General features: G+C 35.5%; 1 protein-coding gene across 1 annotated transcript in view; it reads left to right on the top strand.

Moving 5' to 3' along the window:
* The window catches only part of LOC142340812 (uncharacterized), a 123718-nt gene that overhangs the window by 51595 nt on the left and 52969 nt on the right, over window positions 1-19154 (top strand). Inside the window, exons 6-7 of the mRNA XM_075391540.1 lie at window positions 8757-8894; window positions 18662-19001. Of these exons, the coding sequence (XP_075247655.1) occupies window positions 8757-8894; window positions 18662-19001 (478 nt within the window). The remainder of the gene's footprint in view (window positions 1-8756; window positions 8895-18661; window positions 19002-19154) is intronic.

Raw genomic sequence — 19154 nt, 5'->3', positions numbered from 1 at the left:
ATCATGGGGTGCACCAAAGCCCAGCGGGGGGGGGGGAGCCGACTAACCGGCGTCTCAACGGGACAGGGGGGGGTGCAACCCATGGGGCGAAACGCCCTCACCTTAGAATAATAGTATACATATAAGTAATAAGGGGAGTGAACATCAACCCCTCAACCAATATGGCTGACAATTGGAGTAGAGTTTCCCCACATTACATGGGGACTACAGTGCTTATACTGGTACTCCAAAACAACAATTTTCCCATTTTCCCAAGGAAATTACGTGATTTTGGGAATATATTCACGGGGGTTGGGGGGGTCACGTGCAGAGTGAAAATTGACCCCCTAGATCTCGGAAAACCCTATACAAAATATATGGGAAGATTCCCCATTACAAATGGAGTTCAACGAGCCTATTCCTGCAGTCAAAGTCATAAATTTCAACATTTCACATGTAGAAACGTGAAACGTACCAGTCACTAAAAGGTCAAAATGACCGTATGTGTCTTGGCCAATTTCTCGAAAACGGCTGAAAGAAACAAAACGCTATTTACAGGGATTCAAGTACGGCTCAAGCTGAGCTCAAATCAACAAACAAATCAAAAATCGGTTCACTCTACAAGGAGATATTCCAACATCAAGGTACCGTACCAAACGACCAAAGTGACCCATTTCGGGTCCGGTTTCTCTACTATAACCAATCACCACTCATTATAACAACCTGTAAAATATATATGGGGACAGTCCCCATTATGGGGAGACTCCACTCTAAGGCAGCAAACTGAAATTCAACACAAGTAACAATTCAAAGCTTCAAGGTGTACCCCATCCGCCGTACAGGTACCCTGCTTCATCAGGTCAAAATTGGGGCACATGTCCTGGCCAATTTCTCAAAAACGGCTGAACAAAAAAAACGCCCTTAAGACAGTTTGAAGCACTGCTTGAGATACGCATCATATTAAAAAATGAACCCAATCGGTGCATTATTCAAGGAGTTATAGCAAAAATAAGGTACCGTACCAAACGACCATAAAAGCAGAGTACTCCAGCTCCAGACCCAAAATTGAGCATCTAAACCTGCGAAAACGCTATACAAAGTACACATATTCGGAATCTACATTAGACGGGCTGTTCAGAACACTAATTTTGTCACCCGAAGTGATAAAATTCAAAGCTTCAAAGTGGCGCCGGATGGTGTCAACCGCTTCGGGTGCTAAAATCGAGGGCAAGTTCACTGGCCAATTTCTCTAAAACGGCCGAACAAAAATAAACGCCCTTAGTACAGTTTGTAGCACTGCTTGAGATACGCGTCATATTAAAAAATGAACCCAATCGGTACATTCTTGAGGAGTAATAGCAATTATAAGGTACGGTACCAAATGACCAATAAAGCATGGTGACCTGAATTCAGAGCCAAATTTGACCATCTCAATTCCGTAAAATGCTATGGAAAATATATATGGGGATACTCCCCACTAACTGAGGATTCTAAAACACTAACATTTATTCCGCAAATCAGCTGTTTTGTTGTACCGAAATTTGGGTCATCCCGAATAGCCCAAAATTTCTACCTATTTCAACTTTGAACATTAATAACTTTTTGATTAGGCCGATTTGGGAAACCAATCAAACACTGCAAGCAAGAAGGGTTCAGTGCCAACAAAATGCGACCACTCCCGTTTGATTTGGTCCAGTACTTTAGAAGATATTAACAAAGTACTGTTCTGTACCCCATTTTTTGGGCTAAAATCGAAGCCCAAAATCTCCGGAACCGACGTAAAACAACGTGAAACAGCGTTCCCGGCGTATTTGTGGGTGTAATTCTGGTCCACTTCCACGTTTTAGGTCACAGCAAACCTTCATGGTGAGGTGGGAAAAAATTTCCCACCTCACCATGAAGGTTATGATGTTTTGTGTGTTTTGACATAAAACAACATCAACAAAAATTTGATGAAATCGTGAAAACAGAAAAATTGTTGAATTGATAAAAACTATTGATTCAAATAGCTTCATGGACCCGACACTAGCGTAAATAACACAATTTGCAAGTAACAACAACCCTCATTACAATAAAAACTACATAAATTTATAATAACGCTTAAAATCATATATTTTTTAAGTTTACACCCTAATTGTTATTTGCACAGGCCGACACAAAAAAAAGACTGCAAAAGGCTAGCAAGAACAGATCAATAGAAACAAAATGCTACCTCGTTTGTTGAATTTGATTCAGTACTTTAGGAGATATCGATGAAACAGTAAACTGTAACCTGACATTCGAAATCTGAAAAAAAAGAAAGTTTAAAGAGAAGCAATGCAAAATGGTCCTCAAAAACCTAAGAAAACCAGTTTTACGATTAAAATAGCTTCATGGACCCAACAGACGGTGAAATAACAGAACTTTCAAATACGAACATTGCTGATTACGAGAACGACTACATCATTTCAAAAAAACGTTTATTAAATTTTTTTTTTCAAATTTACACATTAATAAATTTTCGGTCATTTTGATATAAAAAGTCAACAATGCAGGCAATAAAGAAGAGTTTAGCAGCAAGAAAATGCTTCCTCTCAAGCTTAATAAGTTGAAGTGAATCAGGAGATATCGATGAAAGCGTAAAATAAAACCTCGATTTCAGCCCTCAGGTCAGATATCAATTTCTTGTCTTTGGCCTTGAATAAATTTTTTACCAGAAAGGTTCAGGCTACAGCACAAAAGAAAGAAAAAGAGCAAGTCAATGTTAATCAAAAGCGACTAAAAATGATTAATTTGGAAAAGTACTTTAAAAATACTCCTGAAATACTACATCAGTTCACAAAACGCTAAAATTTTTAATTTTTCAAATTTGCAGCTTAATATTTTTTCTGATCAGGTTGAATGGAAAAATCAAATAGATGTGCAGGCAATAAGGGTATAGGATCAACAAAAAAAGCTCTCAAGCTCGGCTTGATATAGTAATTTGGGAGATATCGTGAAAAACGTAAACTAAAACCTCGATTTCAGGCTCTGAGAGACAGATATCTATTTTTTCACCTTTGTCATTGAATAACTTATTTACCAGAACTTAACAGGCAACTGCACAGATGCGAAAACAAGAGCTAATCAGTATCAAGAATATGTGACCAACCTCGATTCATTTGGTACGGTACTTTGAAAATATGGTACTATTGAGATATTCTTGAGATAGTGATTATTATCTCGTTTTTGGGCACAAGCGCAGCCCATTTTCTCCAGAAATGAGTCGGAGCAATGTAAATGAGCAGTTCTATCTTCGTTATCTCTGTTTTTTTGTCCAGGTTCTACAACGATTATTATATAAAGCAGCTTGTTCCGACATTTGTTTCCAGAACAAAAATTAGTGACCTGTCGGGAATATGTCACTAAAATTTCAAAGATGGCGCAACCTACTTAAACCTACTTAAACCTACTTAAACTGCTAATTTTGTTACCCTTGCCCATTTGTCTATAATAAACTTTTGTTATTGACAAATTGAATGATTCAAACGGGCAGTGAACTATTCAAACGATCAACCAACTAATTTTCGACGTTAAAGTTTTTATGAAACTCTTGGATTAGGACCAAGAGAAAAGTCATTATGAAGCGAAGAAGTTTTGGATCCCAATCTTTTTTTACAGAAAGTTTAAATTTGAATGGGAGGGCAGTTCAACTATAGAATCAATCGAAAATGGATCGGAAAGTTGAGGAATATTACGGTTTACGATTTTCGGAAGGTACAAATTTCACCAAAGAAAACTTTATGTTATCACAACACCAAACGTATGATTGACTATTTTACAGGGACTACGTGCTTTGTCACTTTAACAGACGTATGGCAGTTGTGTTTTGTGGTACTTGCTACCTAATAAATGCTCAAAATTAATCGCATAACAGAAAAATTCCACGCTTCTATAGACTAAAGTCTGACTAAAATTTCTAAAATAACGTTACATACCAAAACGGTAAAAAATTGTTATGTTATTATTCTAGCGCCTCTGTCTATCCAAAGGTTGTTTACAAACCCAAGGCACCTGGTGCTGTTTTATTAAGAGTGTTCCAAAAATGCTTTTTTTTAAACAAGTTGTCAACACTAGAGATTTCACTTTCCACTGATCCTAGAGGAGATACAATAGAAGCCTCCATTGGTATAAGTTAATAAAAATGGCTCAACAGCCCTTATCAGCGCTTTACGACCATTTTTGCATATTGGTTTAAATTTTCTTTCATTTCTCGTAAAAAAAAGATTAGTAACTTGTAGCTAATAGCTCATTAGAATTTCAATGAAAGCGTAACCTAACTAAACTGTCAAAAACTGCTAGTTGTTTATCTTTGTGCCCATTTGTCTGGTTTAAACTTTTGATTTCAACAGAAAAAACTATTCAAACGATCATCGAACTATTCAAACGATCAATGAACTAGTTTTCGACGGTAAAGTTTATACGAAACTTTCCGTTTTGACCCGAGATAAAAATCTTTATGAAGCAAAAATGTTTTAGATCCCTAATTTCTTCTGTAAAGAATGTTCAAAGTTTAGTCGGTGTGCCGTCCTGTTATAGGATGAGTTTAAAACGGATTGGAGGGTTGAGAAACGTTACGGTTTACGATTTTAGAAGGGTCCAATTTTTATCAGTGAAAACGTTATGTTATCGGAACACAAAACGTATGATTGACTATTTTGCAACTAACGGGTTTCCAGCTTAACTAATTAAAAAACTTACTATTCTCTTTCTTCCGGCTGAGATCATTGGAAAAGTTGACACTCCCCAGTTTCCTACCAAGATTACCGAAAAAAAAGGTTCCCGGGTTTCACACAAAGAAAACCGGACAAAAATTAATTCCCGGGTTTCCCACCAAGATTACCGAGAAATTATAGTATTCCCGGGTTTCCCGCCAAGATTACCGGGAAATTATAAGATTCCCGGGTTTCCCGCCAAGATTACCGAGAAAATATAAGATTCCCGGCTTTCCCGACAGGGTTTCCGGGAATCGGATCACTGGGTGAAAAAATTGGACAGTTTTGGATCAGTTCTTCATGAAAAGCCAAATAGACTTAAGAGAAGGATTTCCTTTTCAATATTCAAATCAAGAACGAAAGGTAGGATATCGGAGAACGGCTAGGTGGAAAAGGGTTTGTTTTGGAAGTCAGTACACAAAATGCTATAAGAAGCGGCACTCAAATTTTGAAAGCGGTGTCCGATGTCGACATCTGAGATGGGGAAAAAGCAGAATAGAGGCGGATTTAGGTCGCAGTCTGCAATCAGCGGGACCACGCGGCTCATGTAGTGAGTATTTGGGATCAAGGGAGTTATGGTGGGAAGTTAGCCGAAGCGAGCAAGTGCTGCAGTTCAATGGAGGAATTAGCAAATAATGGGCGAACAAACTGGAAAGGGAGTAAAATTGGAAGCTTGAGCCATCAGCTGATTCACAATACTATGTTCAGAGTTGCATATGGAACTCTAGGCAGAGCTAAGAGTTCGGAGCATAACTTCATCTTATCGTGGAAGGATGACGACCAGAGCAGAGGGGAGGAGTTCCAATCGGTGGTTGATTTGCAGTATCTGATGATCAATGCGATGAGTTTGTTACACAGCACAAGGGAGGAGACCAGTAATCAACCCTGCAGACGGAGAGGAGTCTGGCTCAATGGTGCTCGGAACACAGAGGATAGCTGTGACTTCAGACATTTCGGAAAGAGAAATGGACTTCGGTGAAGCTGCTGAGGAGATGGTGTTGGAGGAGGAGATCTCCAGATGTGAGTTGGCTGTCGAGTGAGGAGATGGGAGGACATCCCTTCAAGCATGGAAGGAAGAAAGATTTTGAGACAGTACAGTCGATGTCATAGTCTTCAGCACGATAGATTCCTCTTAGTGCAGTATCTAATCTTGTGCTTCAAATTAGTTTCTGTGTTCAATAATTGGCCGGTAAAGTGCTAAAATTAGTCCAAAAAATTGATTAATGGAGTTAAGTTTGTTTTTGTGGCGAAATAATTGCTTGATATTGTTAAAAAAAGAACACTGAATTCTACCCATTTTTGCTGTGCAAAAACAAATAAGTAGATTGCGCAAAAAAACATATTGGCAGTGCAAAGTACCAATAATAATAGCAATGTCATTACTGAAAAAAAATTGCTAGTTTTAAGCTCTTGAATTTATAGCCCCAGTATTCTAGTCCAGTTCTTTCATTTTTGTTAATTTTCCAAGTTTTAAGTTCACTGCCCCTGCTTTTGTCAATTGCTGGTAGTTGGTTGGTTTTAATCTTCCAGATGTAATTAATTCGCTTTAATTTCAAAAAATAATGCATAGGTAGCATTTTATGCTTTAGTTTCAGATCTCTAGATGAATCAAACTTTTTCCTAAAGAAGCTATCTTTAACTGCCCAATTAAGTTGTCTGTCCAGTGTTAGAACAAGATTTTGGTTGATAGACTGAATGATAGTTGCTGAATAATGTATGTGACTCAACACTAATGCGTTGAGAATGAGCTTTTTCATATTGTCTGGAATTGTTCTTCTTACTGTATAATTAGTCTTAACGCCAGCAGCCATTTTTTTAGTATGTGTTTTGCTTCTTCTTGGAAAGTTAATAATCTATCAATGTGGACGCCTAAGTATTTGATCGCCTCTTTTTCATCAATGACTGGGTTGTGACAACCCAGACTGCAGTTGTTACCCAAACTGTAACTGGTAGAGGGTGCCTGGGGTATCAGTGATTAAATATAGAAACTTGGTTTGAGAAAATTAGGTAGAGCAAGCTAGTTGTATATAACTAATCTTGAATTAGTATTAGATAGGTGAGTTGAACCGATTTAACTGAATCGATGATTACTAAATTGTTCAAATGGAGTTTTTGGTGAGATGGCCGGGGTGTATGATGAATTTATGCGATGGTTCAACTAACCAGTTTTGCGTAGATAAGGCGCAACAGAAAGTGGTATTGAGTTGCTTTTTTATTAGTTGTTTTATGTGTTGTATCTATAAAAAGAGATAAGTTTTTAATTTGTGTATTCTTTCTAGTAGTTCTATCCAAAATTGTGAACTTGAATTCTTATGCTGTAAATTTGATTAAGTTCCTAGATTAATACGTTGACTTACTAATAATGCTCATTTGTAGTTAGCTATAAGTTACAACTTATTTTATTAGGCCTAGCTTGCGTGAATAAGTCTGTTGTGATGTGCTGTGGAACTAATAAAGAAAAAAGGTATGCAAGAAGCAAAAACTACTAATAAGGGAGGCTACTTGTATTAACGACACAAGCCGAAAACTTTTTCAAAATTATTGTTGGTTAAAATTTATGTCAAATGCCAGTTTTAGCCATTCGGGAGAATAATATTCTAGAAGGGTGAGTGTAGAATTTGAAAAATCCTACTTTTCTCACAAAAGTTTAGCAATTGAAATGGATTCAACCTGAATTTCGAAAATTGGTTACCATATGGTTGTTCGTATGGATGTTCGCTTGCAATTTACAGCCATTTGACAAGCCAGACATCTATGGAACAAAAAAAGACTTTCTTAGAATTTGAGTGGGTGCAAAATTGGTTTTGTGAGAGGGACCGAATTTATAAAAAGTTTTTTATCATCCGGTTTTTACCCCAGTGAGATTAAACTTGGTATGGATTAGGTACAAACTTGGGGCAGGTTCCATCGTTGTCACTTTTGGGGAAATTGTTTTATAGATACCGTGAGGGAAGTTTAAACTTCCAAATAAGTGTTAAAGTCTTGAGTTCATAGTTTGACCGATTGATTATTTGGTTGCGTCATAAGTATGATAATGCTTTTGTTTTAGATTGAATAGCTTGTATAGAAGTCACCAATGTATAGAGAAGGCTATCAGGTCAATCAATTGTTTGTTTGAAGTCATAACAAAATTCACGTAAGAAAAGCATAATTAATGTGGTCCATAAAGCGACGGGAACAAATTCGTTTGTTTTGATCTTTCTTGTACGTTGTTGCTTGATAAGTTACTAAGGAGTAGAACACAACTTTACCAAAACAATTTTATAACACAGCTGTAGCTTAAAAGTTGACCTGTAGAGAAGTTTCGCCAACAAAATCATTGTTGAGAGAGTTGAACTGACTTGATTCAGAACACCGGTTTGCGCGATTGGAATTCAGAACGATTGAGAACGCCAGTTTGGGCAGTTGGAAGTCAGACCACTTAAAAACACCGGAGAACCGCAGCTAGATCAAGCAGCTGAATTGAGCGCTTGTAGAATTGAGCGAATAGTAGCTCTTAAGTTTTGAAATTGGTTACAAAGTTAAAGTTGTGAACCACCTTTTATAATAAAACTCTGGTTGAATTTTGATGTGATTTTGTGATCTTTTACATTTCTTGTTTATAAATTTGATGTTATTTGATTACTCAAATCAATTCATTATTTCCAACTAGAGGTTCTTACAGCCGACAAGAGCAGCTTGGGGACAAAATAACCCTCCAATAGAAGTCTGAGAGCCATCTAAACACCCCTTTCAATTTTTTAGAGTTTTAAGCGCTAGTCGGTCCCTAGCTAGTCAGCCTAAGCAAAGTGCAAAATTCTACATTGGCAAATAAATTCAAATGTCAATTTCCTCGACTAATAATAGATAATAAGTAACGAATTTGATTTTTGAAAACACTCCATCTCTACGTAAATTAGGATCTTTTATTGTCCTCAGTTACATTTTGTGTTTTTATAGGGCAGGTTAATATGAAAAATAACAGCACGTGAAACTTGTGGGCTTAAAAATTTTATGCTTGCTAAGCGGGGGGGGGGGGCAAAATAGATCAGTAAATTGCTTCAGTTTTAACTCTCTCTTCAACCGGGGAGTCGCGGTGTTGGACTCTGACAACGGTGGCTCTGGAACTGCTTGTCTCGTGTGTCACGAGCAACCGACCGATCTCATATTTCTAATGGACGAATCGGGCAGCATTGGACAAGTGTTAGTTTTGTCAGCATCATCTTGTTTAGAATAATATCTCAATACCCGTTGTAATTTTTTATGGAAGTAAAAAAGTCGAATTCCAGAATTTCTAATTCTCCGAAAGTGTCCTAATGTGATGCTACGTATATTAAGATGCTCGATCGAAAACAGGTATTAGCCACACGGGCGAAAGTCGCGAACCAGACCAAATACACACAAAAATATGCGGGCCGATGACCAACCAAAACCTTGTCTATACTACGAGCTTGGGTCTGTCCGCGAATCAAGTCCTGTTTCGGGTCGAGTACCTGATCATTATTAGGGAGAGAGCTCAACAGGATTTCGCGATGTGATACTGAATCAAATCTCTCAATGTATTTAAATTGGGTGCCAATTGAGGTTGTACGACCTTCACTATTTCGCAGCAGAGTCTGTGATATAATATGATCATTAATAACCTGTTCACTTTTTCGACGTGAAATCTTAATTCTGATCATTTCTGATATTTCTTTAAATCGAATTGTACTCAATTTCTGGCGAACACTAGTTGAAAACGTGCATTGTTAAAACGCGTACGGCAAGATAAACTGAATCTCAGATGACTGGACAAGAAAGAAGAATAACAATGATTGTTATTCTTCTTTCTTGTCCACTCATCTGAGATTCGGTTTATCTTGCCGTACACATTTTTTAATAGTGCACGTTTTCAACTAGTGTTATCTACAAAATTGAGTACAATTCGATGTGCCAATGAGCAAACGTTTTTGCGCATATTTTACCTGTGACTCAATTCGTCATAACTGGATACTCAAAAACATTATTTTTGAAGTTTATTTATTTTTTCATAATAATAAGAAGTACAAGGATTGGATAACTTCAGTAGCAGTCTAAGAGGATGAAGAGGAGAAACACTGATAAGCAAAATTTCGATCAGCATTTTATTGGATGCAAAAATTCACCGCAAATTGATACGCAAAACATTAAAACAACAAAGAGCTCTAGAAATAGCAACATCGTGATAATGGGACTCAGAGTTCATCAAATAATCAAAATTGGAACGTGTTGTATAAGTGTCCAAACTCATTTTCCTCGATTATCTCATCAAGGTTGACAATAAAATGCAACTGGTAGTCGCCCAACAATATTCATTTTCAGATGATGTGGATTAAATTCATCTACAACGGTGTTTCTTCAGAGAAACATCAACAAAGTTGTCCTCAGTTGAGAAATTCCTGTAAAAACTGCAGATCTGCCCACTAAAAAAATAAGAAAAGAATATGAAAACGTGCAAATTTACATTTTTAGTTTTAATTAAAATTTTTGTTATTTATGAGCTATTTGAAGTCGATTTTTGTCTATATTTTTAAATCAAGTCTTAGGTATCAAAAATTTGCTCCTTATCAAAAAAGCTTTGTCTTTGTTTTTATATCAATAAACATCTTCAACTAATTTTGTTGATATCGGATTTTTTTAATCTTCAAAAATGAAAATTTAAAGTTATAACCACAACAAAAACGTTTGGTTAAATATTTACATTTTCAAAATCGCCTCGTAAATATATGAATAGTTTGGTCTTTATACTTCAGTAGAACAAATTTCTAAAGCCTCTTACTTGTCTATCTATTGGAACACGTTTATGCAGTTTGACCATTTCGCTGCTTAGTTTTTCCTTAAATTTATTTTTAGTTTTCTCTTTTCGGATTTCAATTGGCAATTTATTCCACTTCCTAGAAAAGTTTCTAATCAGTGAACTGTCACTCCAATTGGAATGGCACTTATTTTTTGGAAAGTACTGGAGAGTTCTGGAGTTTTTGGTCAATTCGTACTTTTCAAAAATCCTGAATGAGGAGTTTTTGGTTTCTTGACTGCTCTCTTTATATTGTGAGAGGAGGTAAAAAAATTTAAGAAGAAAAACGTTTTTAATGAAAAGCTCTGCTGGTAAAATTTTGTCTTTCAATAATAGATCTCTTGCACTGTCAAACTTTTTGCGCAGGTGGCAAACCTTTATTCCCAAAATTTTTTGTCTATTAACTCGCTGAAGTGACATAACAGACAACGATTGAAAAAAATGGCTCTGAAATTGAGATGGGACAAAACAAGTGATTTAAAAAGCCCGATTCTTGCTTTTAAAGGTAGAAAATAACTTACTAAGTAAATTGACCTAATAGCTTTTGCCATTTTTGTTAACGTTTTGTTTAGCTGAATATCAAAACTTAGATTGTTATCAATCATTATACCTAAATAACGACAACTTGTTTTTGGCTCTAGGAAATTTCCATTATAATGAAATTGTTCAACTTTTGATTCACCATTTTTTGAAAAAACCACAATTTCTGTTTTATCTCGGTTTATAGTTAGCATATTTTGCCTCATATAACTGTCAGTATTTTCAAATACACTGTTAATTTCGCATAAAAGATTTTCATCGGATTTGGAATGACAAATAATGCATGTGTCATCTGCAAACTGTAAAACGTCCCCTCTTTTTTTTTCATTTTTTCGGGGAAATCGTTGATATACATTATAAAAATTGAAGGTCCTAGAACTTTTCCTTGAGGTACTCCGTGATTGATTGTCACCCAGTTCGAATATTCAATTCCGTTCTTTACGCATTGTTTTCTGTTAGATAAAAACGATTCTAGCATTGCAATTGATTCCGTACTAAATCCCTATTTTGCATTTTTTTGAGAAAAATTTTGTGAGATATTGAGTTAAAAGCTTTGGCCAAATCCAAGAATATACTAACAACGGTTTCGTTTTCTTCTAACTAACCGTTCACTGATTCTGTCAACAATATTACTGTATCATTCGAAGATTTTCTTTTCAGAAACCCAAACTGATTTTTATTTATAATTTCATACTTTTCAACATATTATAGCATTTGTTGGAGCAAAAGTCTTTCAATAATTTTTGCAAGAGTCGGTGTAACTGAAATTGGTCGGTAGTTTTCTGCTTCCAGTGGATCACCTTTTTTCTGCTTCCAGTGGATCACAAATTGGAGTTACATATGCTTTATTAAGTACATCGGGAAAAACATTTTTTGATATGCATTCGTTTATTGCAAATTGTAGATGTGTTCCAATAGACATTTTGCTACACCTGAAGGACCATGTAGTAAGTAATCCATGACCCGCTGCTTTGTTTTGTGGTAATTGATCAATTACATTAAACATTTCTTTTCTCGTTATATGTGTGAAGGAAAACTCAGTTTTGTCAAAATCATAGTCCGGTAGCTCAACCATTTCTGTCTCGCCTTCGTATAAACCTAATTTAGAAAAACAAATATTAATTGTGTCAGCGATTTCTTTTTTGTCTTTTAAAATATCTTGTTTGAACCGAATTCTAGAAATTTCGCTATTTTTATCCTCGTGTTTTATCTTTGTTTTAATGAATTTCCACTGTTGTTTTAAATCGGGAAGACTTTCGAACAGTTTTTGTGAAAAAGTGTGACTCGCTCTTCTAAGTAGTCTGTTTGTATGGTTTCTTATCCTTCTGTATGAGTTATATGCGTCAACGTCTCTTTTTTGCTTCCAAATATTGAAAAGCCTGTGCTTTTCGTTGATAAGATTCAATTTTTCTCTGGATAACCATTTCTTTTTTGTTGACTTTGACGATGGCTCTCCTATTTTAATGGGAGCTACATTATTCAGAATGTTTTCAAACTTATTTGAAAGTTTTTAAAAAGTTGAGTTTGCTTTGTTTTGTTAATACATGGGACTCCAATCCGCGTATGCATTTTTTTTGTTAAGAGTAGCTCTACTAAATTGGCTAGTATCCCTGTAAAAAAACTGCGTTTTGTTGTTTTCATAATCGATATCCAGTGACGAAAGGAAAATTTGTGTAAAATGATCACTTCCGAATAACTGCTCGATAACAGTTGTATCAAAAACTTGGTGTTTTGTTGTTAAGCAGTGATCAATCAGTATTTCCTGATTTCCATTTTTCCAGGTTGGAGTATTTTTATTTACTATGTCAAGCCCATTGTTGGAAGCAAATTCTGTCAAAAACTCTTTTTCTCTTTGATTGAAAAAATTGATGTTATAGTCTTTGAATCGTATTACATTATCTGTTATTGAATATGCGCCTGAAATTTCTGATGTCAACTCTTCTAGAAAAAATTCGCCCAAGTTTTTGTTGGAACAATAAGAAACGTTTACTAGACGTTTTTCCTTAAACGGTGCTTGTATTTCAAGCCATAGTGATTCAAAAAAATTCTGTTAGTAGAGTTGAGATCATTCCGTAATTTATGTTTGAATGTATTTGGTACCCATATTCCTATTCCACCACCTCTAGTTAACTGCGTCAATTTTGATCTGCTTTGATGAACAAAGTGGTGATTGTTGCTTAAAAAATTCACGGGTATCTTCTGATTATTGTTTATCTATGTTTCAGTAACAATAAAGCATGTTTGTCTGTTCCGCTGCTGCAAAAAATCCAAAATTTCTTCGTGTTTGTTGTTAACGCTTCTAATATTTGTGTATACAAAACATGGATGCAAGTTTGCATTTGCCTTATGTTTTTCGTAGCCTTCGAATGTTTGTAAATTAGGTAAATTGGGCCCTGGATTAGATTCGACATCACCGCAAAGTAAAATTAAGTAAGTTATAGTTAGGAACTGATATATCAAGTTTAAAGACCAAAATCCAAGACATACATTATCAACCATTGTTTTGTTTTTAAAAAACAAAAAATAAATTGAAGTGCTTGGGTGAAATTTGATTGAACACTTACACTTTTTATTTTCTGCAAGAAAAAAACAGGCAAAAAACACGAAAAATTTCCAGTAGGAAAACATATTTTTCAAAGTCACCCAAACGCATTATATCCCATATGACCACTTCTGTTCCAGTTATTGACAAAATTATCTATTGGCTGCTTTTTCATTTGTCTCATATATACGTTGCTGACAGAAGGTTGATACCCCACACTTGATATGTAATTTCTTAAACTAAAAACCATTTTCTGGATTCCATTTTGAATAGGATGAATGCCATCAATTCGAATATCTGCTTTTTCCAAATTATAATCTAGAATTTTTATGTCGGTATTTTGGACCTCGCCGCGTAAACCATCTGCTATATCGTCTAAATCGCGGTTAATTTTGGTTACTTCATTCCGGTTAGTTTCGTGTCCAAAACTGCCGTTTTTTACCTTGGGTAATTTACAAATCGCTACTTTGTAGGGCTTTATTTTATTAACGCACTTCGAAAAAACGACACCCCACTCTTTAGCGGCATCCTCTCCTGCCGTACCTTGTTTTTTGCTAAGTTAAATTACTCCCTTCTTTGATTTCTTAGTTGCATCACCTCACTTACTAGTTTCTCTTTTGTCCATTTTGACAAACCCGAAATAGTATCTGTCATATTGATATCTATGCTTTAGGGTGATTGGTTTTAGTTATTCCTGCATATACCAGAAAAAAAAGACGCGCCCTGAAAATGACACTATATTTAATTAAAGGTTAAATTGGTTTGGTCTCACCAGTTTGAAGTCCAGATATAGAATACCCAATTATTCGGTTTGATTTTGGAAGAAAAAAAACTTGTTTGCTTTATCGCAAAAACAAAAAAGGTCTTTGTCAGATAACGAATGAATGTAAACAGAAAAAAATCTATCAGCGTGTTCGTTCATATAAATTTACGCTGCTGACCTTGCTTTTTGACTTCTTGCTTCCAACGGCTTAAACGCTCTTGATTATATAAATTAACCTGAATTATGGGAGAGGGGATATTTGTGTTTTAATAATTGCTTTGAACATGTAATTCTTTTCCACAAAATAATGCTTTCGACAAAGAACTTAAGAATTAGGAAGTTTATATGAATTATTAATTTAGAATCGCTTTTTCATGCTGTGTAATATCTACTGACAAAATAATGTAACCCGGGTCGAGACCGAATGGTTAACTTGTAAGAACTTGCAAGTTTCTTGTAAAAGATGGTTAACTTGTAAGATTTTGCAAGTTTCTTGCAAAAGAGGGTTAATTTGTAAGAACTTGCAAGTCGAATGGTTAACTTGTAAGAACTTGTAAATAGAATGGTTAACTTGTAAGAACTTGCAAGGCGAATGGCTAACTTGTAAGTTTCTTGCAATTTCTTTCCAGTCGAGCACAACTCTTATTGGTTAATTCAATATAAAATTCAGTCATTTACCGTAGAAAGCGCGTGGGAGTTAGTTGCTCAGTTTGGATAACATAATAAAATTCGACCTAATTAGACAAAATGGTTACTTTTTGAATTTTATCAATTCAAGAGAGTTCTTTTTACAATTCTATTAAAAAGCTGTAGATCATCGCGTTCTCAAAAATGTTCCCAAAATATTGAATTTGATTGAATTTTCAAATTCATATGTCAGTATCTTCTCAAATTAAATTAGTGGCCCTTCATTTTTATACTTTTTTTATTCACACTTTTCCAGGTTCGATTTTTTTCAAACATCCATTTACATTCATGTCTTGCAACATTTTATTTACGGTTTTGGGCGTATGTGTGTATGTGTGTGTGTGTGTGTGTGTGTGTGTGTGTGTGTGTGTGTGTGTGTGCGTGTGTGTGTATGTGTGTATGAGAGAGAGAGAGAGAGAGCGTGTATGTGTGTGCTTGCGTGGTATGAGTGTGGGTGTGTGTGGGTGTGCGAATGGTTAACTTGTAAGTAACTTGTAAGTCGAATGGTTAACTTGTAAGAGCCTTGTAAGTCGAATGATTAACTTGTAAGAACTTGCAAGTCGAAGGGTTAACTTGTAAGAACTTGCAAGTTTTTGGAAGAAAAACTTGCAAGGTGATGCATCGCCTTGTAAGTTTCTGCCAGAAACTTGCAAGTTCTTACAAGATAATCATTCGGCCTCGACCCGGGAGTGTATGCCACTTTTTTCGTCACTCGTTTCCACAAAATCAATCTAAACGCTCTAAACGCATTCTTTGGAGAACACTTACTGATTAGTGTGAGTCTAGATCAAGTTTCTCTAAATGAATTCCACAGGCTGAAAATAGAGGCAAACTCTAACTAAAATAAGGGGTCTGTGTTAAACAGGAAATCCAACTTTGATATCATAAATAAAATAAAAAATATGCAAATTAAAAAAAAGTGCTCAATATTTTCTCAAAGTTGCGAGCATCAATCTAACGAAATCATTTCTGTCAAGACAATCTGCACAAAACATCAGGTATATAGCAAACACATCACTGTTCAAAAATACAATATGCTCTCCCGTGTATGCTTCATAACAGCGAAAGGTAAACCACGAATGCTACGAGAGCGAAGCATTTGCCAGACGATTCGGCGATAGCGTCTATTCAAAATACCTCATTGATTATACGACGGTACGTTTCTTTTGTTACTCAGTAGCAAAGGAGCAATCCACAAATGTCGAGGCTGCGTAGTGATCGGAATTGAAGATGATTATGATGCATGAATATAGTTGTTAAAACAATTTTCAATATGGAATCTGCTCGAAATTTCAATCTATTATCAATTAATATTATGCAATTTGAAAACACAATGTCTTCTACGAATTATGGTTTTAACGTTTTTTTAGCGTTTTAAAATTAAAAAAAAAATCCATATATGAATATTAAAAGCACAGCATCTGATGAAATTATTTTCTCACGCAATAATTTCTGATACATATTTAGATGAAAAAGTAGAGCCTAGCGATGAGTTACTAAATAAGGCAAGATGTAACGCCTAAAATTGAAGCGAAAAGGAATTTGAAATTTAGCAGCCTCAGCTGAAGAAAAAACAAATAGGAGAAAACCACGTGCAAATTAATTGAAGAATCCGCAGGGCGAATTTCTTTTGAAACACAATGAGTATATCAACTGACCTGTTCCGCGAACAAATGATATAATGCTAGCCATGGAACGCCCTTATATACAATAGATTTAAGAATTTCGTAGATGGTTTATAGAAACTGCTTGCTGCTCAGTTGATAGCAATATGGATGAGAGCTACTACTTTTTAAATTTGCAAACCCGGAAAACCAGAGATTACTATAAGAGAAGTCGATGCAGCTAAACTTGGCACTAGGGCAGAAAAGAAGCAAAACTTTTGACTCGTTAATTAGATTATCGTCAAGGAAACAGAAAGGCAAAACAAAAGAAGATCTGAGTAATCACGCTTAAAACGTGACGCATAACCGATTGAAGCGATTGACATTTCTCTCAAATCATGATTTTGCGGTCAATGTCAACAAAAAATGGAATTTCAGTTTCATAAAAAAGTTTCTTCATGTTTTCTTATAATTGTTTGAGGTAGAATTACAATTACATAATTGACTGTGCACGCAGAGACTGATCAACTCGGCTTTTTTTCTGCATTTAATTTACTTCTTTCCTGAACTTCTGAGAAAACAATCTTGTTTTGCCCTTTCGAGTTTAAGAAATATTTTTTTGCGGAACTCATTCATATTTAGTTGAGAAATATAAACCATTAGATGTGTTTCAATTTGAAACTGAAAGTATTCATTCTTATAATTTAGGAAGATAACCCGTTAGTTATCATTCAAAGTTATGCTCGTTTTTAAAAAATTTAAAAATTGTTCATTTCGTCAGCAATAAACTTTAGTACTTTGAATTTCATTGTTTGTTTCTCTGTGTTCCTTATAAAAAGTCTTTTTTTCCAATTTTGATATTCGGATATTTTAACATACCTAAAAATGCGAGTTGAAGGCATTTGATTTGATGGTTTTGGTTTTCTAAAAATGAAGACTTTCCGAAAATTTTTCTGGATTCTGATAATGAAATATTACCTAGACTTTATATAGTGCTCACCGATATCTTTATAAATGGGCAAAAATGTGTTTAAGTGTTAAAAATAATTGTCACGCTGCAAAACGGTGTAAGTAAAAAACATTCTTTAGAGATATTTTGTTTAGGTACCCAAGCAAATGTTTTCTGGAAACATATTTGTTGTTTTTTTAGCTGCCAGGTAACATTTAGAAAGCATTCAACAGTTCGTTTTTTTTGTATCACATGGAACATGAATTTAGGTACTAGATGGCATTCCTGGATTCTCGGAAACGTCTTCTTAACTTGATATAGGGTGTGACTTCATAAATGTTAAAAGATTGCTCGACGTCAGTTGATTTTGAATGTTTTTCAAAGTACTTATAGAATTTTTGATAAAAAGTCATTTTTTCATCTAAAAATTTTTACCTTCATTTCTCGAGGGCAACTTATGAAGCTATGACTAATCTCCCCGAATCAAAGGATGACAAGATGACTAGTAGCCCTGATCAAAAAATTTGAGACAATTACACTTGTCGCTAGATTGAGCACGGCACTACATTCCTGGTCTCAATGCATATGTGCGAAAAACAGCGATATTGCTGAGTATATATTCTCCAGCAAGTGTTTTTTTGTCATCTAACGTGAATAACAGCGAAATATCAGAGGGTTAATTGCGACAAATTGAAATATGTTTGAGCAATTACACTCCAAGCCACTAAATAACATATGAATGGGATGCAAAGGAATGTAATTGGATTTTTCTGGAATTAGACCTCAAAATGATGACGTAAGAATGATCTGTTATACGGGTTGCATTTTGTTGAGGATTTTTGAGCGTCGTAGAGCCTACAAATTGATTTGTAGGCTCTTCAAAACAATTTCAGTGATCTAGTTTTTCTCTTGTAAGTTTTCTATTTTCACAGTAAAAATTCAGACTGAGAACATCCATCATTTAGAGCTGATATACTATGTTACTATGATCCGGCTTTAAACGGAATATATATCGAGAATGTAAAAATCAGAGAGAGTATATAAAGTCCAACTGTGACGTAAAATTATTTCAGCGGTTGGAATTTACAGCGGCTATTTGTGAGCCAAGTCGCGAGTCGTTTCAAAGAATCGATGGACGAGGGAGCTTCCAAATCAGCTCTGGTCACTTTTGACGGCTCGGCTTCAATTCAAAAGCACTACACAACCTCTTACAACTCATTTGACCGAACCCTGGGCTATCACACACCTTCATTCGGGGGGACTAATATTGCTGAGGCTCTGGGCACGGCTAGATCTATAGTGAACGGCGATGGAAGCAGGAAGAATGACCAAGGTGTGAAAAAGTTGATATTCTTGCTTACGGATGGTCAAAGTGGTACCGTAATTGACCACGAAGCTGCTCTTCTGAAACAGGTAAACCCAGCCTCAAAAAAACCTTCAAAAATTCATTTCGCAAATATTAATGATTTATATATCTAAGGATGATGTCAACGACCCTAAATAGGTATTGACCAGACGGATTTGAGTAGCAGACATGGGGGCCCAGACCGACCAAGCCGGAAAGTG

This window comes from Convolutriloba macropyga, chromosome 6 (genome assembly GCF_964194025.1).
Source record: "Convolutriloba macropyga chromosome 6, txConMacr16.3, whole genome shotgun sequence".
NCBI lineage: Eukaryota > Metazoa > Xenacoelomorpha > Acoela > Convolutidae > Convolutriloba > Convolutriloba macropyga.
This window is presented reverse-complemented; position numbering and strand designations above follow the sequence as displayed.